Source organism: Cervus elaphus, chromosome 21 (genome assembly GCF_910594005.1).
Source record: "Cervus elaphus chromosome 21, mCerEla1.1, whole genome shotgun sequence".
NCBI classification, from domain to species: domain Eukaryota; kingdom Metazoa; phylum Chordata; class Mammalia; order Artiodactyla; family Cervidae; genus Cervus; species Cervus elaphus.
The window spans coordinates 32,460,240-32,484,578 of record NC_057835.1 but is presented as its reverse complement, the minus strand read 5'-3'; the positions used below and the strand labels follow the sequence as shown (position 1 = coordinate 32,484,578).

Sequence of the window (24,339 nt, the reverse complement as noted above, 5' to 3'; positions counted from 1 at the left end):
TGTTTTAGGCGGAAACATGATATTGTCAATATTCAACAATTTTTGACCAAGAGAAAGCAAATGTGGCCAAAATTGTAAATAATTGTTGATGTAAGTGAGGAATATATGAGTACCTGTTGTACTATTTCTAATCTTTCATAGCTGTGAAAATTTTCAAAGTTGTTGGAGAAAAGATTACATTTTTCTCTTATTTTAGTGAGCCATAAAAATAATTTAGTTGAAGCTGGTATACTACATTCAATGGATGCAGCTAACTCTTATTATTCAACCCAAATAAAAACTTCTCATTCTTAGTCACAGGGAATAGTGCTTAAATTATCCAAATAATTGCTTCATGGATCCATGTCACTTTTACAGAAAGTGGCACTTACAACTCGTTCATCAGAAAACCAGTTTGAAGTGCATTTTGTATCTCCAACTATAGGTATATCCTTTACTATATTAATTAGAATGTAGTCTATAATTTTAGAGCTCAAAGATTTCATGCTTTGATTAGTTTGGCAATGGCAAATTTGGAGTTCTAATCTTACATTAAAAATGCGCAAACTGAAAATGTTAAAGTGCCTTTCTTATACAAATTGAAGTGCAATATCTTCCAGGTTAATCTAAAATATATTGAGAAGTGATCAATATTTAAAACAACCGAATATGATTGTACATGGCCTATTATCTAAAAGACCTGGTTTGAAATCCTGATTGGTACGTGTGCATTCACTTGAGTGTGAATTCTCTGCCCCAGTAAAATGCAAACCGTAATAAATAGGCCCTAAGTCCCAGCCTAGGGGATGGCAAAAGATGCCCCTGTTGTATGTATCAGGTTGGGGATTTGTTTTGTGGTGATCACCCTTTCTGATTTAAAGATTGCATGACAAGGAACTATAAAAGCAAAGGGCAAAGAATTCAATTTCTTATGTTGCTTTTTCTTGGACAGGCTTTAAAAATAGGTCACTTAATGTTATCTGGATTTGTGTATTACAGCAGCACCTGCTAACGCTGCTATGCTTAAGGGTCTATCAGTGTTTTCATTTTCAGGGTTTGGAGACTGTATCTTGATTCCCTGAACCTAAATAAGCTTCCATCCAAATGGTAGTGAGCAAGGTCTGCAGGAGGATGTGTATTTTTATAGCATACTGCAATTAAAAAATGAATGTTTGCTCTACTGTATGCTTAGAGGTGAAAAATGAAAACACTAGATTAACAAAATAATTGTAACACTGGATAACTCAACATTTGGTTCTTTTTAAAAAGGTCTATGAATTGTGCAATTAGATATCTACTTAAAGATCCATTAAAATGGTAATTATAAGTTTTTGAAATTTTTGTGTCTTATATTTTAATCATGAAAATATTAACACACTACCTTTTAGCTATTGTTAAATTTCACCTTTTAAATGTGTCTAAGTAAAGCTTTTTAAAAGAGGCAATTATACTTTGTTATCATATCCTATTTTTCTAACATAAAGATAATGCCACTGATACTTTATATGTATGTGTATGTATACATAATATACATACATACACACAGAGAGATTTTGTATATTATCATTTCCTTAAAAAATACCTTGTCTGACATGTCTGAAGCTTCTAAGTGATATATAATAAAAAGTAATAATGTTTTTTTCTGCATGAATAGTAAAACCAAATTGCTGTCTTTAACACTGATACCACCTATGTTTTATCCTAAAGTTTTACGAAGGGCTTCATTTTAACATTGTTCCATGTCAGCAACTTATATATATAAGCAGAAGTATATTTGATAAATCTTTTGTGGATTCATGATTATTAAAAAAACAAAAATTTAAAATAAAAAAGGTAACCCTTTTATATCATAGAGTAAAAACACTGTGTTGCCACTTGAATCTAATTAAATACAATGAAAACTACTTACTTGCTTGTAGGATAGTGAGTATTATGTCCTATAAATTAGAAAACAAATGGTTACACTGCCCTTAAGTAAAATGCTGATTTTTAGTGATGATTCTTAACTTTTGGGGAAGAAGTATTATATCTCAAAAAAAGGCACAAATATTAGAATAAGAGTACTAACCGATTATTTATTTTGGTGATGCAAAACTATGGCTGACTAATGTTATATTGTAAATGATTCTAAGTTAATAATATTGTGCCTATACATTAAGAGATCCTGTCTCTTAGGGAATAAATTGATCAGTTATTGTGGGTATCCAAGATACTTGCAGTATCCAGGCTCACAAGGGTTAGATAACAGTTAGTTTGAGAGAAGTATCAACTACAATTTTCCTACCATCTCTGTTCTTGAGTTTCCTTTTTAAAGGACTTTGATTTTGGAATCATGTGCTGCAATATTTAAGCTTGATGGAATCAGCGGAGGATAGAAGCTTAAGATGGCTTAACTGGCCTCTCTGCTTACATTTTAAAGACTCAGATCAGTGTCATCTGAGGCATCTTTGTGGTCTGTCCTGACACAACTCTGGGTAGTACTTTGGGATGGAGCTGTGCTGTCCATGTTATGTTAATTTATATTTTGGCTAAGTTGCTTGCTTCACACAAAGGTTTCCACAGGCATTGACTTTTTTTTTTCCTGTTGACATTAAATGAGAAAGCAAAAAAAAATTTTTTTTTCCAGAAAGCCAGCAGTTTTCCACGTAAATGGGTTCAGACTTAATTTTAATGGAAGTGAAACATAGTCAATAGAGGCAAATTAAAACCATATAATTTTGTAATCTTAGTTTAGCTATAATTGCAGCAATAAAACAGTGGAAAGAATAATTGTGGAACATATGTTTGTGAGTGACATTATCTAGGTGACTTCCCCTTTACGGCAATGTGCTGTCCTATTTGCTTTCCCCTCCCTATGTATTGGAATGACAAACCTGCAAGCCTGGAGTTAATGCTGATTGCAGCAGCTGCTTACACATGGAGTCTCCATAGCAACTGTGAAGGTTGCCATGCAACCATATTCTTTTAGGGACAGTGAAAATGCCCAAAGGCTTACTAAAAATACATGGGGAAAAAAAAATCTGAAATTTTCGTACTACTTTTAGTGGTTATAAAGAACTATGATACAAGTTGAAAGCACAGGTCAAGCAAATAAAAACCCAGCCCTGACCTTTCAAAAATTGCTTGCTGTTGCCTGAAATCTCAAGCTTTATTCACAGAGATGACTTTTGATCGATTGTAAAATTGGTAGCTTATGCTAGGCAGCCCTTGAAGAAGGAAGATTCAGTATGGTGCTATTGGTATTCCTCGTGGGGTTAAAGGTCAGTAGAAAGTCATCAATGCAATATTGATTGGTGGGGCTGGAAAATGCCCATGTTTACACCTTCTCACTGCTTAGGGTTGCGTACCAAACCTTAAGTAGACTCACGCAGCCTCTGGGCGTGCTCTGGAACAAACCATTCCATCAGCAAATGTGACATCACTTCAGTCAGCTCAGCTGTTTCTGAAGCTTTCTATAAATAGCTAGATAAAAAATTGAAGACTACTTGCCGAGCATTTAGCCAACCAACCTCCTTTTCTGAATCATTTAAGATAGGCTATGATTCTGGTTTTTAAAATATTGTTATTATCCATGGTTTTCATTGTAAATTGTTATTTTAATAGTGGAATATTTGGGCATACACATAAAATATGTTTATGTATATATACCTTTGTTATTAAGTTGATGCTTTTAAAAGGCGACACTTTCAAAAAATTAAATGTAAGTATTGGCCAGCATCTAGTGGGGTAGGCTGTGTTCTATTATCTGGTCATATGTGTTCACACACATGTAGATTTCTTAGTTATTATTTTAGAAATGCAAAAATTTAGTGACTAAATAGTATATTGGACAAGAGGACTATCTTCAAATTATAATACTGTAAGGCTTTTAAAAATCAGCTGAGATAATAACAAAGACATGAATATTTGGAAAGGGTAAGGAATTTATATGCATTTTCTTCAATCATATTTCACATGAATCTAACATTTCACATATTCTAACATTCGTGCAATTTTTCAAAGATAGTTACTTAGTTATACTTTTAAATGAATCAGTTTCTCTACAAATACTCCAAAATCGCAAACTGTTTTTATTAGATTAATACTAACAGCAATATTTTGTGATTGAGACATTTCTCAATTTTCCATAGATTTTTGTACAAGTAAAGATGATAGCAAGTTACCTGGGTCATAGTAATAGAGAATTAAGTTACTTTAGAAATCAGTAAGACAGATTTCCTTGAAATGTTGTAGATAGCCTGTCTGCAGTTTAGCAAAATATGTGGTTAGCTTACTCAGTCTATTTAGACCATTGGATGAATGCTTTGTTTTCAAGTCTTCAAATATCCAGACTGAGCTAAGATGTGAATATATATATATATATATATACACACACACATAGCTGGAAAATAAAATAAACTTCCATCATTTTGAACATCCTTAAGAACAACACAGAACACTCATCTAGTAAGAAAAGCTCCATCTACCTACCAACTTATTTCTTACTGTCCTTAGGCTTTTTTTTTCTCTTTTACCTTACTGCCTGCAGTTTGTGTTTTTAAAATACCTTCATCCCCTCCTTTAGGAAAAATTATTGCAGGCAGTATACATTTTATCCAAATCTACTCTTTTTTTAAAAATAATGATCACAGATATCTTAGATTATTAATGTGCTTTTTCTGTTTCATATTGCTCTTTAGTTGACAATTCATAAAGGCTATATAGCAAGTGATGCTAAATTAATGACTGAGTTGAGAGCTAGATGTGTTTTTTAATAAAGATTTACTTCATATTTGTAACAGATAATACCTAGAACCAGACATAAAATGACAAGTTTAGTAATGTGAAATGAAAATGTTTTTTGAAAAATCATTATAAATTTAAATATAGGAAACAGTTAATAAACACTAGATTTGATACCCATGTTACCTGAACACAACCAGTACTTAAAAAATTTAGAAGCATTTGAATTGACATTATGTAAGCAAACTGTAAACACGTATATTAAACTGAGTAGTAAGCAGTATAAATGATCTATAGAGCAGGGTTTTGGGTTTATACTCCACAATACTGTTATTTCTTAAACTGCATGATATAAATAGAAATATGACATAGTCTGAAAAAAATAAATTAGTATTGTTAAGTCACTATCTTCCCCATTCTAATATTTAAAAACATGAGAGAAGAGTGTGCTGGTTTTAAGACTATTTTCTTCCTGACAGCTCTTTTATTGTGCATTCCAACTACACATTTATATTTTAGTTGTTTTCTGGTTTGGTTTTAAATTGTGAATCTTTCTCAGGGAGCAGTTTTGAATTTGTATTTCATAGTCTTGTTTATGTTCTCAAATTTAGGAGTATAGGTAGACTCTTTTTACTTGATTCAATAGACAAGCCTCTTTGGGAAAATTTCCAAAATGTTCTAGCTTTTTAAGGTTATTGTAATTATTTTTTCCAAAGAGCTATTCTAAAATAGTGAAATAAGCTTCATTTTTATTTGAAAATTGAATAGACTAAGAATGTATAGTTATGGTTATAGCTTTATTTATCTCAAAATACCCCTACATGTTCTTCTATGCCTAAATGTAACACCAGAGCCAAAATTATACTTAATTTTTGAGCGTCTATGCTACGTGCTCTCAAAATTTTTAAAGTAAGTATTTATTGGCTTGGAAAGAGAAGTTATTAGTAGCAAAGGACAACTGTTTGTTAAAATATAATAAGATGCATTTAAAAAATAATTATGTGATCCCATTTGAGGTCAGTTTGCCTCAGGGCATTATCAACACTCTACAAAAATATCAAAATGAAAAAAAAATCTTTTTAGCTTTTTTTAAAATGACAGTGAACCATTAAATCTCATGGGTAATGTTGAAAAAAGCTGGATTCTGCATAGATTGCTCTTTACCCAAGATGCACTTCTGTCTGCAAGATTCTGAATAGAGACACACCTGCTAGCTAGCTGATAACACTCCGGGGTCATTTCATTGAAGAAATTGTCAGTCAGGAGGTACTTAAAATAGAGCCACAGACAAAATCATGACCTGCACTGTTAAGTCCAAAAAGGTGTAAAAGCAGAAAGGAAATGTAGATAAATGCACATTCCTTTGTACCATAACAAAACTTTTACATGTAAATTCAACTGAATAGGAAAGAATGGGGAAGAATGTTTCTCTCTACAGTAGAAACAAATTAGATTGTTCAGCTGCACATTTGGCTCCCAGCCAAAGGAGTCGTGTGCCATGCTTGTTTGCCTACCAGTGCTGCTTAGATTGGCAAATGCCCACGCAGTTTGAAGAGGGCAGGCGGATGACTGACTGGATGCCTGCCAGGAAGTGTGTGGGACCAATGCCACTGCTGGACTCCACAGCCTGGTAGGAATGAGGAGTACAAAGGCATTCAATAATCTGAATGTCCCTTTGCTTCAAGAGAGTGGTGCCAGGCAGCATTTAATGAGAGATTGCTTTGTTACAAAGTCCTCAACATCAAGTGGGCTGGTGAGCTCATTAACCTGACTGCAGCAAATAAAAAAGGCACACTCAGAAGACTCCCATGATAGCCTACTCAATGGTGTAAGAGCCCTTTTGCTTCCTTTATGGTGATCCATTAGCAAGCAGCAGTGTAAACACCATAAAGCAAGCCAGGTTTCTGACTGTTCAACTAAAGTCTGTTTCCCCTTGGGGATTATACCACCAGTTGATACAGGATTTTTCCCCCTGAAGGCTTCTATCTGCTATATAATGACCTTCTCCGCAATGAAGGATTTTGGGGGTAGCTCCTAAGAGCATAGCTCCGGTTAAGGAAACATGAATAGTTCAGGTGTCTGAAAGAAGGTAATGAGGTAGGACAGAGAGAGAAACAAACTACAAAGTGGAGCGACCCCAAGGGGAGATCTCGCCGCGCACTTCTAAAGCCCAAAATGGCGAACGCATCACGTTACTTTTCTCCGTTTCCTTTACTTTCAGCTTTCATGGGGTTTGACGTTTATACCGGAGCTAGGCCACCCCTGCCGTTAGGAGACAGTCAGTTCACTGCGCATTTGTGTCTGAGTGCAGCTCGGGTTCTCTGGGGACCGCATTACTCTGCAAAGGCTCTCAGGCAAGGACTCATTTCTCCTTCACTTGAAACACTCTTGGTTGGCCCTGCAAAAATTCAACTTAGAGCATCTAAACAGAATGCTGTAGGATGATTTTTTTTTTAAACTGTCAAACTAGAAAGGAAAGGAAGACCAAAAAGAAAACACCAAATAGTTCAACATTATGTCTTCAGAAATCTAAAGGCCATCTGTAGCTTTGTTTTGTGTCCAATTACTGATCTGGTGATGTTCAGACTAGGGGCAGTGCATGACTCTAGGAACTGGCTTTAGGAAGGGGAAGTAAAAAGCCTCTGACTTTCAGGTCACCAGTTCAAACCCAGGACTAGTCATTTGTGAGTGCTGGTTATTGTTTTATGGCTGGTATTTGGTGGTTAAGATAAAATGAGCTGATCATCTTGATCTTATTTTCAGTTGACATATGTCTTCAGTCATCAAAATTACTATCTATATGGCATCACCAAAGCAATGGACATGAACTTGGGCAAGCTTCAGGAGATGGTGAGGGACAGGGAGGCCTGATGTGCTGCAGTCCATGGGGTCACAAAGAGTTGGACATGACTGGATGACTGAACAACAACAGTTTGGTGGTTAAGATAAGATGAGTTAATCATCTTGGTATTATCTTCAGTTGACATATGTCTTTAGTAATCAGAATTACTACCTATGTTTGCAACATAACCTGGATATAGATGTTGTTATTTTTGTTTTTTTCCATCATCATTTTGGAAAAAGGATCAAGTCTAACTGTGATAGATCATATGGGAGCCTGTTCTGGCACTTTGTCAATTAAAAGATAGACTATATAAGAAAAAGAATCTATGGCTGATTCATATCAATGTATGACAAAACCCACTGAAATGTTGTGAAGTAATTAGCCTCCAACTAATAAAAAAATTTAAAAAAATAAAAAAAAAAAAAAAAAGAAAAAGAAATAAAAATTAGAACATATCAACTTGACTTGTGCATATTTCTAAGTGAAATATGATGCCACAACTAGGGAACTGAGTGAAAAATAAAGTAATACTGAAAATGTCTTACACATTAATAGCACTGAATTCATTCGTCTGACCATATAAAGGACCTACTGTATAGCACAGGGTACTCTACTCAATACTCTATAATGTCCTATATGGGAAAAGAATCTAAAAAAAAGTGGGTGTATGTACAACAGATTTACTTTGCTGTACATCTGAAATTACCACAATACTGCAAATCAACTGTACTCCAATAAAAATGTAAAAAATAAACTCAAGAGAAGTGAAAGTGAAAAATCACTCAGTCGTTCAGACTCTTTGTGGCCCCGTGGGCTGTAGCCTGCCAGGCACCTTGGTCTATGGGATTATCCATTGTCCATGCCATTAAATGGCAACTCACTTCAGTACTCTTGCCTCAAAAATCCCATGGGCAGAGGGCCTGGTGGGCTGCAGTCCATGGGGTCGTGAAGAGTTGGACATGACTGAGCGACTTCACTTTCACTTTCTGTAGGGGCTCTTCCCAACCCAGGGATCAAACCCTAGTCTCCTGCCTTGCAGGTGGATTTTTTACCTTCTGAGCCACCAGTGATTTTAAACTCAGGAGTACATCAGAAAAAGAAATAATAATACGGACTCATTTGGTATTGTGAACTACAAAAATGGGTCAAAGGCAGATGTTCCACTAGGAGGCAGCACAGTGCCGTGAGAAGGTGCAGGACTTTGAGGTCAGAGAAGACCTGGGTTCAAATCAACCCAGTTGTTGACTAGCTGTGTGTGACACGAACCAGGTCTTTTTACTCCCTGAATGATCCCTTTTTGCATCTGGGGAGTGGGCATAAGGTTTTCTTTGCAGAGTTATTGTTAGGAGGTGTGAAATGATAACGTACAATGCAAAATGCACACACAAGGCATTTGATCATTGCTTGTTGCTTACCTGAGAGCTGAATGCCAGGGCTGCCCATCATATTGGCACCCTGAGCACTGGCAGAGGCAGCTCTGAAAGCAGGTAGTGGAAGGGCAGCAGAGGATGTGAATCTACTCATGGCTGGGGCTGTCAGAAGGCAATGGACTGGAGTAGTGTGGAGTGGGGAAAAGAAGTAGGTGTTTTGTCTTGACCTTCAGTAGAGTCTGGAAGAAAATTTCCCAGTTTTGTTGTGCAGTGGAATTTCAAAATGACCCATCAAGGATGACAAGATAAGCCTAGAACTATTTATCAGGACATGAAATGGTCTCTTCTAAGAAGCCATCTTCTTGGGTTGCTATCTTAATCTCTTTACTGGACTCCTTTAATCCATTCTTTGTTGTTGTTCAGTCCTCAGTCATGTCTGACTTTTTGTCAGACACCATGAACTGCAGCACGCCAGGCATCCCTGTCCTTCACTGTCTCCTAGAACTTGCTCAAACTCATGTCCATTGAGGCAGTGATGCCATCCAACCATTTTGTCCTCTGTCTTCCCTTTCTCCTCCTGCCTTCAATCTTTCCCAGCATCAGGGTCTTTTCCAAAGAGTCAGCTCATTGCATTCCATTCTTGACCACTCTTAAATCCCCTTTCTGTGCTGAAGCTGGATGTTTCTCCTCAAAACACATCTATTATTGCCTTAATAAAGTCTCCTGGCCTGACTTGGACTTCTTTGGCTATGTCAATGGGCAGCAGGGGCAGTCAAACGGAGGAAATGCCAAAGTTGCCATAGTCTAAGACAGTTAACAAAAGCCACCAAGTGAATGAGTTCCATTGCCTGTCTGTCTAGGGTTTGTTCATTTAGTGAAAATGAACAAGCTACTGTTCTTCACAAACCACGCCCCCCCAAAGTTTCCAAGATCCCAAGCTCTGTGAATTCATCTCTGTTTATCACTCAAGTCATTCCCTGTTTTGTTATCTCATTTTTTTGTTCTCTCTTTATTCAAAGCCCTTATACTCTACCTCCCTCCCTGAATGTGAATCTCACTTGGTCATGTGTTGCTCTGCCTCTGATTATTAGTTATCACATTTGCATATGTGTTTGCTCATTGTAATGTTATTAACTTGAGGAGGAGATCTTGTAACAGAAGTTATCAGGAGTGACACCATGTCGTTCTTTTTCTGCGAGGATCTTTTCTCAACTCAGAGCTGTCATTTCTATAGTTGCAAGAAGACAGCATTATCCTTTTATAGCTCACCTTACTAATGTCTTCATGTATTTTGTGTATACCAAAACATGTTCTCCTAAATGCACAAAAATTTTGCCAATCATTAAAAAACCATAGGATCATATCATTACAAACTATCCACACAAATATATGTTCAATTAAGTGTCCTGATTTGTTATAAGGACCTGACACATTATAGTGCTATTTGTCTCTGTTTTTTTCTACAATAGAAGTAACCTATATGCACATTCATTTGTGTATGGTACAACCTTAGACTGACTGCAGTTGTTTCTGCTGCTTTGTGGGCTAGCAGGGTCTCTCAGCCAATAAGAGCTAATGTGACAAACTGGGCTAGACGTGCTCTCTCAGCCAATGAGGATTACTGTACTATACTGCAAATGCCCTCAATTTCAGCCTCTATTTTTTGCCATTATTATATATTCCTGTAAATAATTTTGACTCAGGATGGCTGCCAGAAAATGTAATGGACCTGCTACCATCCCCAAAATCAAGCAAAAGATATATTACCAAACATAAAGATTTATTTTTTCAAGTGGCTGAAGGAACTTAATGAAATGCAATTGAACCCAGTTCTGCCACATTGTGGGTGGATTCTTTACCAGCTGAGCCACAAGGGAAGCCCAAGAATACTGGAGTGAGTAGTCTATCCCTTCTCCAGGGGATCTTCCTGACCCAGGACTCAAACCAGGGTCTCCTGCATTGCAAGCAGATTCTTTACCAACTGAGGTATCAGGGAAGCCCAGTGAAATGATAGACAGAGCAAGATAAAGATCACAGGCATGAGGAACTAATGCTTTGGTTTTAGAAAGGGTATCAAAAACATCCACACTGTGTGGAAGTACCGGTCAACCATTACATTAAACTATGGCTGCAAATCGGTTTGGCTGGAGGTATGCTATGACTTCAGGAGATCTGCAGAGAATGAGAGTGAGTCTCTCACCCTGTCTATCTAGATGATGCTGACAATATATACCTCTGTAAGCATGATTCAGGTATTGCTGATTCAATCTTTCTGTTTCTAGAAACCCATCCGCTATGCTAAATGGGATAACCTCTGTATGCCAAGTCCTTAGCCTAATAGACTTCTCTGGTCCAGGAAGATGTTTCATTTTCAAATCTATACAGCCCATTGCCTTCAGTGATTCCTGATCCTCTGATGATAGACTTGGGGCCACACATCATTTCTTTCCTGTTTATCTAGTTTCATGCTTTCATGCCTTTATCTTTTTTAGGTATACAGAAATTAATTAATTTATTTTTGGCCATGAAGCATGTGGGATCTTAGTTTCCCCAACCAGGGATTGAACCCTTCCTTGTTCCTTGCTTTGGAAGTGCTGAGTCTTAACCAGGGGATCGTCTGGGAACTCCCCTTTGACGTTCTTTGGAGTACTTTCTTGTCATCTCACCTCTTCTTGTGATGAAATATAATCCCTGGGATCTTCACTCTAATATCCCTCTTCAAAGAAGCTTTTACCCAAGCTTCCGACAGGCTAGGTCCCCATACAATATGATTCCACACTACTAACCTCGCCTTCATTTGCTTGTCGCAGTTTACAATGATTTGTTCCTGGCATTATGTTTTAACACAATCACACGAGAGGAGAAATTGTGTTGTGTGCCTCGACTGGCCATGTACCCCAGTGCCTGACATGGTATGGTTGCCACGCTGTAGACACCCAGTTATTAGGTGCTTAATGACTGAATGGACTCCAAGTCACTATCCAATTTCATTTCCCACCATCCTCCCATTTCCCTCTGCTCTTTATTTTCCTGTTATCTTAATGTCAGTATGATATTCCCCAAACACATAATGTGCTTTCACATTTATCTGCCTGTGTTTATCATCTCTCTTCAGTCTGAAATGCATTTTATGTGCATTGAAATTGGGCTCATAGCTTAAATGTCTTGTTCTCACATAGTCATTTCCTAGTCCCCCCAACTAAAAATTTGTTATTTATTTCTGAGTACTTTTACAACATTTAATTATATCTTTGGCACCCAACCTTTTCTTTCTTTTTTTTTACTTTAACCATATTGCATGTTCTTTGTCTTAGTCAATTTGGGCTGCTATAACAAGGCAACATAGAGCAGGGCTTAAACAATACACATTTATTTTTCACAGCCCAGGTGGCGCAGTGGTAAAGAATCCATCTCCCAATACAGGAGATGCAAGACTTGCAGGTTTGATCCTTGGAAAGGGAAGATCCCCTGGAGTAGGAAATGGCAAACCACACAAGTGTTTTTGCCTGGAAAATCTCATGAACAGAGGAGCATGGTGGGCTATAGTCCACGGTGCCGCAACAGAGTCAGACATGACTGAGCAGGGAAACGTGTACTCCCCAACCCTCTTCTGGGGCCAAAATTATGCAAATGTCCTTTGTTACTCAGCCGATTTTTTTTTTCTAGAACTTAGCCATCGACTTTGTGCACAGATTATATGTACTTTATAAATATTTTCTAAAATTGCTTGACTTAATTCTGGCTGTGCTGGGTCTTCATTGCTGTGTACGAGCTTTCTCTAGTTGTGGCTTTCGGGGGCTAAGTTCAAGTTGCAATGCGCAGGCTTTTCATTGTGGTGGCTTCTCTTGTTGCAGAACATGGACTCTAGGGCATGAGGGATTCAGTAGTTGCAGCATGCGGGCTTAGTAGTTGCGGCTCCCTGGCTCTCGGGCGCAGGTTTAGTAGATGTGGCTCGTGGGCTTAGTTGCTCTGCGGCATGAGGGCGCTTCCCTGACCAGGGATCAAACCCATGTCCCCTGCACTGGCAGGGGATTTCTTAATCACTGAACCACTGGGAAGTCCATGTTTTTTTGGGTTTTGAATTAAATTGAAATGTACCCTAAAGTGTATTTTCCAGCTTGGTAAGAAAGAGCCAGAGTGTAAGGCATGGCTACACCTCCCAGAGGCACTTGGCAGAGAGGACCACGTGTAGGGTGGCTGGTGGAAGAGAGACTGGGCAAAGTGTGGAGGCTGCCTGGGGAGGGCGTGGTCAGAAGGGGCAGAGGGAGGGGCTTCAGAGGTTGGAAGAGCTCAGGTGAAGAGCTCAGCGAGTGTGTGTGTGTGTGTGTGTGTGTGTGTGTGTGTGTGTGTGTGTGTGTGTGTGGCTTACCACTGATCAAGTCTGTTTCCCTTCAGGAAAACATACAATAAAAGTGTACATTTCTCTCTGTTTCTAGACTTGAATTTGTGGGGCTTGTGGAATGGATGATGATGTAAAGATATAGTTCTCAAGATGGTTTGCTTTTTTGTAGATTATGTCATATTACATAATAAAAAGACCAGGCAAAATAGAGGCTAGGAAGACACAGAGAGGCTGCCCAGGCACAAGGGAGAAAAAAAAATCCCTTTAACCCTTTTTGTTAAGCAATTCATTTGTTTCCCTCACCTTCTTTTGTTATTTTACATTTTTACAGTGGTCCCCAAATAATTCAGTCATTTAAAAACTTACCATAACATTTGATGCAGTCATTGGCATGTTAAAGGTCATGTATGGTTTATGTGAAATGACATTGTGTGAAATGATATAACAAGCCTTGATGGGCTAAAGAGAAAATATACTGATTGGATGTTAAGAATGTACTTAGAACAAAAATGGATGAGACATTACTTTGTCAACAAAGGTCTATCTAGTCAAGAATATGGTTTTTCCAGTAGTCATGTATGGATGTGAGAGTTGGACTATAAAGAAAGCTGAATGCAGAAGAACTGATGCTTTTGAACTGTGGTGTTGGAGAAGACTCTTGAGAGTCCCTTGGACTGCAAGGAGATCCAACCAGTCCATCCTAAAGGAGATCAGTCCTGGGTGTTCAATGGAAGGACTGATATTGAAGCTGAAGCTCCAATACTTTGGCCACCTTATGTGAAGGGCTGACTCATTTGAAAAGACCCTGATGCTGGGAAGGATTGAGGGCAGGAGGAGAAGGGGACAATAGAGGATGAGATGGTTGGATGGCATCACCGACTCAATGGACGTGAGTTTGGGTAAACTCCGGGAGTTTGTGATGGACAGGGAGGCCTGGCGTGCTGTGGTTCATGGGGTTGCAAAGAGTAGGACAAGACTGAGCGACTGAACTGAACTGGACTGTTATCTCTCTCAGTTCATGGGATCTAATAAATTCTTAGAGAATAAGAATGAAGTTAATTGCTGATGTCAGTTAAAGAGGGACATGTAAACAAAGGGAATCAACCTATTTATTTGCATGTTTTAAAGTGTCTGGAGCTCAGGCCTACTGGAATACAGAATCACAGGATTCTCGGGATGAAAGGGCAGAAGAAATAATTTAACTGTTAACAGCAATCTAGATCTGTCAAACTCAGTGTGATTAACAAGGAAAGAAAATATTACAACATTTTACAGTGACCTATTTTTTAAAGAACCCTAAATAGAAAAGAACAACTTTTTTGTGTAGTATGGGTTTATCATTGTTTAACAATTTTGACTCTAATCTGAAGGATTACTTGGCAGAAAATAGGAGACTTTTTAAGATCCTTTCTCTCATTGAGTTAGGCCTGGCAGTCTTAGTGTGTAGGAAATTATTTCTTATTCTTCTAAGGCAATTCCTATTGGACAGAAACAAATGTCTTGCTCCTTTTTTTTTTTTTTAAATAAAGTGAGAGTGCTTTTGTTTGTTTTGTTTTTGTTTTTCTGTTGTTTTCGACCATGCCGTGCAGCATGCAGGATCTTATTTCTTGAGCAAGGGCCGAACCCGTGACCCATGCATTGGGAACGCAGAGTCCTAACCACTGGACCAACAGGAAAGTCACGATCTCCCATCTTCCCTAGACCTCACAGGTAATTTCAACTCAGCTCCACTGCCCACAGTCATATTTGGGAACCTGAAAATGGGAGGAAGAACCATGTCATACCTTCAGCTTGTTGTGACCATACTTTTGTAAATATCTTCTTTTTCTAAAATAAATGGTGGTATTGTAGATGTGTGTGTGTGTGCGTTAGTTGTGCAGTCGTGTCTGACTCTGTGTGACCCTATGGACTCTAGCCTGCCAGGCTCTTCTGTCCACGGAATTTTCCAGGCAAGACTACTGGAGTGGGTAGCCATTCCCTTCTCCAGAGGATCTTCCCAACCCAGGGATTGAACCATAGTCTTCCTGCATTGCAGGTGGATTCTTCACTGGCTGAGCCACCAGTGAAGGCAGTCAAAGACAACACAGAAATGAATAAGCATGACTGTATCCCAATAAATCTTTATCCACTTACAAAGCAGGCAGCAGACTGGATTTGGCAGGCAGGCCACATTTTGCCCACCCCTGGTGTAGATATTTCTTCTTTTAAAGGATGAGCTTTTCAATATCCTCTTGATATGGAGATCCCAATCCTGGCCATTTGCAATAACAGAATACTCAATGATTCCTGCATTCCTTATCATGTCATTCAATTTCTAATTCTCCAATACTGTGGATAAAGTTCTACCACAGTCATTAGCGGTTTGCTTATTCCCCATGCCCACATCTAGTTCTAGGAAACTGGGTTTGCCTTCTGAATTTTAATTTCTCTTTTTTACCTTTTGTTTCTGATCTCTATAAGATGTTGAGATCATTTGAAGTGATAATACTGTCTCTCAAAGTATTAGACAGTATGACCAACTTGGTGCCATGAATTTAATGAACATGCATTTTATTATCTGAGCAGTTGACTAGAGAACTGTAGATATATAGGAAATTAAAAGTTTCCTGAAAGATATTAGAAAAAAGTTTCTTGATTCAAAAGAGGATTTATTAAACTCTTACTTCAAAGTTTGAGCTAGGGATAGGTAGGGAAATTCCAAATATTTCTACAAGAGAATTCCTCTCCAGTAGACTTAATATGTGTTTTTTCACAACAAAAGAGTATGTGGATGTGACACAATGTCACGTATTTAAATATTGCAATTCTCTGGAGAATGTGTAGTTTAATGGAATGCCTCAGAAAAAAACAAAGATTTGCAATTTGAAGAAACTTTTTGGACGATCCCATTATAGTCCACCTTAACAAGATATGTCACTACAGTGGTATTAAATATCAATCTGGCATTAAACTAAATAGGTCACTAAGGCATGCTCACCAACTGAGACATAGAGTTATAATAATCATGAATAACTTTCTTCAATTGTTTTCAGTTACTTAAAGTGAGCTGTGTGCCTTTGTGATGCTCGTAATTTTTCGTTTGCTTTTTTCCCCCTATAGTGTAAACTAATATATTGCAATGTGTATTTGAATTCCCTTTGCTGCATAATGTTCATCAGGTGTAACATTTCATTTTAATGTTCCTCTACAATTTCATATTGTATAAATCTAGAATTAAAGCTATAATTTATTTATTTAAAAACCCCTTTCTTGCATTTCACTTCTTTGTTGTGGTACCACCTTTAGTGTTCTTAATGTTTTGTTACCATCTTATTTACCTCCACTGTGTATTTCAGAACAAGATCATCTCATGGTGAAAGGTGGGTAACTAGGGAAAATGAAGATCATTATCTTATTAGCAATCATTGATACATCTACCTGAGAGATACGGGTCAGGTAGATGGAAGTTATGACTGATGCCAGGGTGAGAAAATGGGTAGGTGTGGATAATAAATCACATTGATTTACCTTCATATTTGTTACTCCTTGATATTTTGAAATCTCAGGTTTGCTCACTGTGAAGAGCATGTCGAATTTACTTCAGGTTGATTTGAATTATGCATATTGATGATGGTGTTTTTGTTCTTTGAAGCATGCAGAAAAATGTAGGGTAAGTTTTTGGTATTTCTGTTGGTTTTATTTACTTGGGTAAATGAAGCTACTTAACTCAGGCTAAAGAGATTAAAGTCCAAGGTTTGATGTCCCAGCATGAGTTATATAGGTTTTCTTTGTTCTTCTGATACCAAGTGCATCTATCATCCAGCCAAATACATCATAAAGTTCCATCAGTAGCAGAATTAGGTGCTGTGCATGCCCATTTCAACTGGAGAAACAGCAGAATGTACATGTTTTACTGATAGCAGGTCATTAAAGTGGTTTGGAATACAAAATATCAAAAACATATAATAATATATACAGACAAAATATTTAAGATTTTTCTTCACATTTTAGATAATATGTATTGATATGTGCACAATTGATTTTCACTTGTATTTTGGTTGTTATTATTATTTTGACCATCAATATTATTTTCCTCTTAAATTCTCTTTCTCATTCTGGTCCCCATCTTTACCTTCAATTTGGCTTTCAGGCCTCATTTCATAATTCTCCATTCATTTGCAATACAACCAGTGTACACACCATTTCTTATTTTCTTTAGGAGGCTTTCTCTTTGCTTTCCTAGTAAATTCAAAACTTTGGATCTCATATGCTATACTTGTTTTATTTCTTTCATTTTACCTTTCCTAATGCTAGGAATAAGTCTAAGAATATGTGCAATTGATATAATGTTTCCATCAGGTGTTTTCTCTGGGGCTTTCCAGGTGGCTCAGTGGTGGGGAATCCATCTGCCAATGCAGGAGATGTGAGTTTGATCCCTGGGTTGGGAAGGTTCCCTGGAGGAGGAAATGGCAACTCACTCCAGTACTTTTGCCTGGATAATCCCATGGACAAAGAAGCCTGGTGGCCTACAGTCCATGAGGTTGCAAAGAGGTATCAGAAGGATCAAACTGAGAAACTGAGTGTGCACGCATGTGTTTTCTGTGAATGAGGCTCTTGAAATGTGCCATAAAAAAGAAGAAGATGAAATGTATTTGCTAAGTTGCTTCAGTTGTGTCTAACTCTGTGCGACCCTATGAACTGCAACCAGCCAGGCTCCTCTGTCCATAGGATTCTCCAGGCAAGAATACTGGAGTGGGTTGACATGCCCTCCTCCAAGGGATCTTCCTGACTGAGGGATTAAACCTGCACCTCTTATGTCTCCTGCATTGGTTGGCAGGTTCTTTATCACTAGTGACACCTGGGAAGCCCCTAGAAGATAGAATCTCTTGAATATAATTTATCTATTAATATCTATCTATTTGTCTATCTATCTTCCTGTATCATCACTTCAAATCTTTTTTTTTTTTTTTCAATTCAACATTTACAAGGCACTTATCTAGGCTCCGTGACTCTATGGTAACTAGGAAATTGTATTCATTGGAGCTTCTCATTTTGCCATAAATTATTTATGAATTCCTCAGTAGTGACTTAAATTCCAGTCTCAGTTTCCTCATCTGTACATTTTGGGGAATGGGTTAAATTAGGTATTTTTTCAAACTTTTTTTTTAGTAACAATAACATTTTAGAATTAAAGTCATTCTTGGCATTTCAATATGTGACAGTTAAAAGCGAAGCATTTCCTGCAGAAGAGGGAAGAGAGTTCATCCAGAAGTTGCATGGTCTAGCCTTCCTGTTGCATCTTTCAGGGTTCTTCATGTATTGCCTTGGGATACAGCTTGAAGCCCAGTGAACTAGATAGATGATTTCCAAAGTCTTTTCCAAGTCTAAGTCTTTAAACGTCAGTTGTGATCCACTGTACTGGTCCCTACAAACAGGAGGTGCTAAATATGTGCCAAATTGAATTAAATAGAACAGAACTGAATTGATTAAAACCAGTACTGGGCCTCCCAGGTGGCTCAGACGGTAAAGAATCTGCCTGAAATGCGAGAGACTTGGGGTTCGATCCCTGGGTCAGGAAAATCCCCTGGAGAAGGAAATGGCAACCCACACCAGTATTCTTGCCTGGAGAATTCCATAGATAGAGGAGCCTGGTGGACTGCAGTCCATGGGGTCACAAAGAGTTGGACACAACTGAGCGACTTTCTCTCAGTCACTCAAGCTAGCACCATCCGGTATCACTAACACGCCTCCTGACCCTTCTACAAGAACAGAATGGAATGTTCTTTACTTTCCCTGTTCTCTTGGCTTCTAGCAGTTTGTTTGACTGAAAACTCAATTGTTTCTTTAGTGTCATTTGCAAGATGTGAGAGAGGCCATTTATTTGAGTCTCAGATTATAACAGTGTAGTCAATAGCTTACTTAGACAACAGATCACTGAATGAGTATCTTAAATTCATTTTATTTATTTAATAATGGCTCCTCAAAAATTAAATTGATTGTGACAGCTTAAGAATTACATAAGATTTCTAGAAATAAAATTGATGCCTTGAGTTTTTTTTTTTTTTTCTAGCTCAAATGAGACTTCAGTAGGCTAAATTTTAGGACTTTAGAATAACTGAAGACTATATATGTGATACATGAATAAAAAATTATAAATAGAACAGTGGTTAGTGAGGAAAAAACATTTCTTTGGGAGGAGAAAGGAAATTTTTTTTTTTACTTTGAGTTTCTAGCTGCTGGATGTGATATTTTAAAAGGTACTATAAAAGTTTAAGAACTTTAAACTTTTTTGAAGTTTAAATTCAAAAGTGCCTTTTTCTTCTCTCCCCCCTCAATAGGAGGAAATTAATAATCAAATAAATATAACAAATTTTTGTTTAGCCTTGGTAACTGAGAGCAGGGAAAATATGGACAATTAAATTTTACAACTAATTAACAAGGCTCATTTTAAAGCAAGTAATTTTAACCTCATTTCCCACTGAAATTGAGAGCTCCTAACCAATTTCAAATTTGAATAAGTTTGACTGGATTTCCATTATTTTTCTTGCACACTCTCTGAAGTAGTAGCCACATAAAAAGAGCATAGTTATTAATATTTTTAAAAGTCTGTTATTAATATTAAAAAAATATTAAAAAAAAAGAAGTGGAAAAGTAGAAGTGTGACTAATGAAGAAATGATTCTATCAGCCAAAAATGAAGATGGGTAAGATTTAATTGATCTTGTCTTATAGTTAGTTGACTGGATTATCCCTAAATGAAGTCTTGTTGATTCATTTTCTATAATATATCCAATGGATATAACCTCATCCAGGCCTTATTGCTCAGAAGAAAATGCCATGTTTTAATTCTAGAGTTAAACCTTGAGAAATCCAGATGCTGCCAATCATAGAATTTCAAGCATTTGTTTTCCTTGAGGGCATTGGGGTGGTATGTGTCATGTAAGCATTCAGCAGTCACCAGGACTATTGGGATGGTCCCCTTTCTAGTTTTCAGAACAGGCAGTCTTTCTAACTCCCATTAGAAAGAGTTCCAACATTGTTCACTGTTAGTATGTAAATATTTTACCTTTAGTGAAAGAATATATTTTGAATCCATGCCACGGTTTACCACATCCACTTGATTGTTGCTTTCATTTAGTCTTTGTGGTCTAAGAATATGAGAGACAAAATAATAGCTGAGTTTGCTTTATAGCTTTGAGTGTAAAGTCGATGATCTTGACTCTAAAGGTCTTCGTTTGAAATTTGTTATTATCCTGTTTTGGTTTAATGTGAGTGCATAGAATTGCTAAATATAATCAGAAGCTGTAATGAGGAGGTCTTTACAAGCTTGAATATGAGAAATTATTAATTGACCTTTGAGAGAGTCTCCCTCCTGCCCAGAGAAGGACTGACTTTTTAAAAATTCTATTTGAACTTCTGCAATCACTCAGACAGAGACCTCTGCCTTTTGGACACCATCAGGACACTTATACAAGATGCTCCTCTGATCTCAGGGGCATTCTGGGACTCATGAACTCAGAAAAAAAAAAAAGCAGTTGCAAATCAGGGAATGTTACCCATGTTGCAAAGCAAGAAGAGGTTACTGTGAATGCTCATTAGCTTCCCCGCATCTCTTCCGCTTTCTACATTTCCTGGTTTCCAGCAGTGGAACCACTGCTCCTTGCTCTTTACTGCTGAATCTGTTAAAGTGATGACAGTGTTTGCGTGCATGCTCAGTTGTGTCTAACTCTTTGCGACCCTATGGACTGTAGCCTGCCAGGCTCCTCTGTCTGTGGGATTCTCCAGGCAAGCATACTGGAGTAGGTTGTCATCCCCTTCTCCAGAGAATCTTCCCAACCCAGGGATTGAACTTGCATCTTCTGCATTGGCAGGTGGATTCTTTACCCCTGAGCCACCTGGGAAGCCAAAGTGATGACACTCATTGGTAAAAGGAAAGTCTCTAATAATTTATTGTTTTTCTAATAAAATAAGAAAACACAAGTTTAGGTCTTGCTAAAATTGTAGGATTGGTGGGTAAATATCTATAAAACATAAACGATAGCAAGATTTTATTATAATGTAAGTGGCCCAGGACTCATCTATTTGACTACCTTTATGCAGATGGTGACTGCAGCCATGAAATTAAAAGACACTTACTCTTTGGAAGGAAAGTTATGACCAACCTAGATAACATATTAAAAAGCAGAGACATTACTTTACCTACAAAAGTCCGTCTGGTCAAGGCTATGGTTTCTCCAGTGGTCATGTATGAATGTGAGAGTTGGACTGTGAAGAAAGCTGAGCGCCGAAAAATTGATGCTTTCGAACTATTGTGTTGGAGAAGACTCTTGAGAGTCCCTTGGACTGCAAGGAGATCCAACCAGTCCATCCTAAAGGAGATAAGTCCTGGGTGTTCATTGGAAGGACTGATGCTGAGGCTGAAACTCCGATACTTTGGCCACCTCATGCGAAGAGTTGACTCATTGGAAAAGACCCTGATGCTGGGAGGGATTGGGAGCAGGAGGAGAAGGGGACGACAGAGGATGAGATGGCTGGATGACATCACCAACTCGATGGGCATGAGTTTGGATAAACTCTGGGAGTTTGTGATGGACAGGGAGGCCTGGCATGCTGCGATTCATGGGGTCGCAAAGAGTTGGACACGACTGAGTGACTGAACTGAACTGAACTGAACTGAACTGATGCTGATGTGCTGAAATGGCCATCCTGGAGTACAGGTAAGTGAGGGGTGGGTGGTCCTAGAAATACACTAACTCTAGGAGGTTATCAAGTGTGTGATAGACACCTTAGTTACTTGATGACGTCCTGTTCTCCCTGTTTCAATGAGGATTGTATTCTTCACAAATCTTTCCACTGCTTGATTCTCAGTAGCCAAAAAGTGCCTGGCACATAGTGTGTGCTTTGTAAATATTGGCTGAATTGTATGTATTTAATCTGTGGCCCTGTTCCAAGTACAAGTGAGAAATTTAAATGTACTTAGTGCTGACAGTTGGATGGGGGACAAACTTTAATCATGAGACTCTCCCCACAACTTCTTTTCTAGGCAGCACAGTGGCTGTCACAAACCCCACTGCTGAGTGGCCATCACCAGTGCTTTATGGAAGTGCCATCTCTACTTTTAATAAGGTGGATTTTCTTAGGATACTTGTTAAGTTTCAGCTTTACTAAAGATAGACAAATATACATATACATATATATATATATATATATATATATAATGGTTTTTTCTGGATTAGAGTTTGCCTTTGACCTTGATACATTAAAACTTTGGCCTCAGCATTGATTGCTTATTTATAGATGTAAACTATTACCTATTGGGGCTTCCTAGGTGATGCAAAGTTAAACAATCCACCTGTCAACGCAGGAGATGCATTTTTGATCCTTGCGTCAGGAAGATTCCCTGGAATAGGAAATGGTAGTCTGCTCCAGTACTCTTGCCTTGAAAATTCCACGGACAGAGGAGCCTGGAGGGCTGCAGTCCGTGGGGTCACAAAGAGCCAGACATGACTGAGCAAGTGAGCACACACACATGGATAGTGTGCTGTGAGTGCCACTAACACATTACAAAGAACTTCACCTTATACGGGAGTTCAGAGAAGGGACTGGTCAGTGGAATTAGCAACTAGATGCTACTGGAAGAGCAAGGAAATTTTCAGAGAAAAGATAGCATTTGACTTGAACTTTGAAATACAGAAGTATAATTTTTATAGAAAGGAAAGTAGAGGAGGAAATTACAAGTTTAAAGAATGACACTGACATGCGTGTGATGCTGTGAACATAATCTCACACTTTGCCATGCATCCAGGTTACCCAGTGTTTCTTATTCAGCAGGTCTTGGGTAGTCCCCCCAAAACTTCATTTCTAACAAGTTCCCAAGGAGATGCTGGTGCTCCTGGCTTGCAGACTATACTTTCAGATCCACTGGCTTATGGAAATGTTTGAGTAGATGTGAATTGTTCATATAGAAGAAGTGGCTAGAAAAACATTTGGGGTCAGATGAGAGAAGAACTCGAATATTTAGCTAAAGACCATTTTGTTCCTTAGAAAGTAGAAGCAATACTTTTTGAACAGCAGCAGGATTCATTAGTCCTGGGGAAGACTTGTTCATGCATGCATGCATGAATTTACTTTACAAATATTTATGAAATACTGTGGAAATCATGGTGCTAGATAGGCAGTAATTTTAGGAGGTTATTACAGTTGTTTCTCTCTAGGTCAATGGTGGTAGAAACTATAGTAATAAAGGTGGCATTGAAAAAAATAAGAAGAATTCAAGAGTTATTTCAGAAGAAGGGATATATCAAAAGTGAATGTAATGTTTTGTTACATTCTTTACAATGTTGTGTTAGTTTCCACTGTATAGCAAAGTGAATCAGCCATATGTATCTGTATATCCCTTATGTTTTGGATTTCCTTCCCATTTAAGTCACCACAGAGCACTGATTAGAATTCCCTGAGCTATACAGTAGGTTCTCATTAATTATCTATTTTATTGATTCACTTTGCCATACAGTAGAAACTAGCAACATTTTCAAGCAACTGTACTTCATTAAAAATTAATTTAAAAAATAAGCTATAAAATACATATATACATATATGTATACATAATCTCTCATCCAGGGAAAAATTGGGTGAATGTAATGCTTTGTAACTGAGAGAATGGTTTTGCCATTAAGAGAAACATGAACATCAGAAGAAGGAGCTGACTTCTGAAGAGAATTTATTCTTGAAACTCTTATATCACGTAGAATTTCACTGGGGTCCTGATAAATATTAAGTGCTCCAGGGACATTTAAGTTAAAATGTCTCCAAGATAGTGGAACTGAGGGGAGAAATTAAGCCTAGTTCATAGTTGAAGCTATAGGAATGGAGATGGTCACCCAGAGTTTGAAGAACCTGAAGTTCATGGTGTCATATACCAGAGCTCAAGACATCAGGCTGTTTTGGGTGTTGGTAAGTTTCCAGAATAAGACCATGGGGTGGGGTGTAGTTGAAATGGAATAAGACAAAAAGGCCTTTAAACTGAGGAGGTCAAGGAATTCAATCCATTTTTGGATTATTCACATAGACTCTAAACTTGCCCAAGAGAAGGGCTGAAGAGAA

At 37.9% G+C, this 24,339-nt stretch overlaps 1 protein-coding gene across 2 annotated transcripts in view; it reads left to right on the top strand.

Annotated features, from left to right (window-relative positions):
• The window catches only part of LOC122678934 (cytochrome P450 7B1), a 735,200-nt gene that overhangs the window by 419,590 nt on the left and 291,271 nt on the right, over positions 1–24,339 (top strand). The window contains exon 7 of one of the 2 annotated variants that reach the window (XM_043879094.1): positions 14,848–14,884. The exons of the other annotated variant lie outside the window; for it this stretch is intronic. Within the exon in view, the coding sequence (XP_043735029.1) occupies positions 14,848–14,869 (22 nt within the window). The 3' untranslated portion in view covers positions 14,870–14,884. Of the gene's footprint in view, positions 1–14,847; positions 14,885–24,339 lie in introns of those variants that run through there. 2 annotated transcript variants of the gene reach the window in all.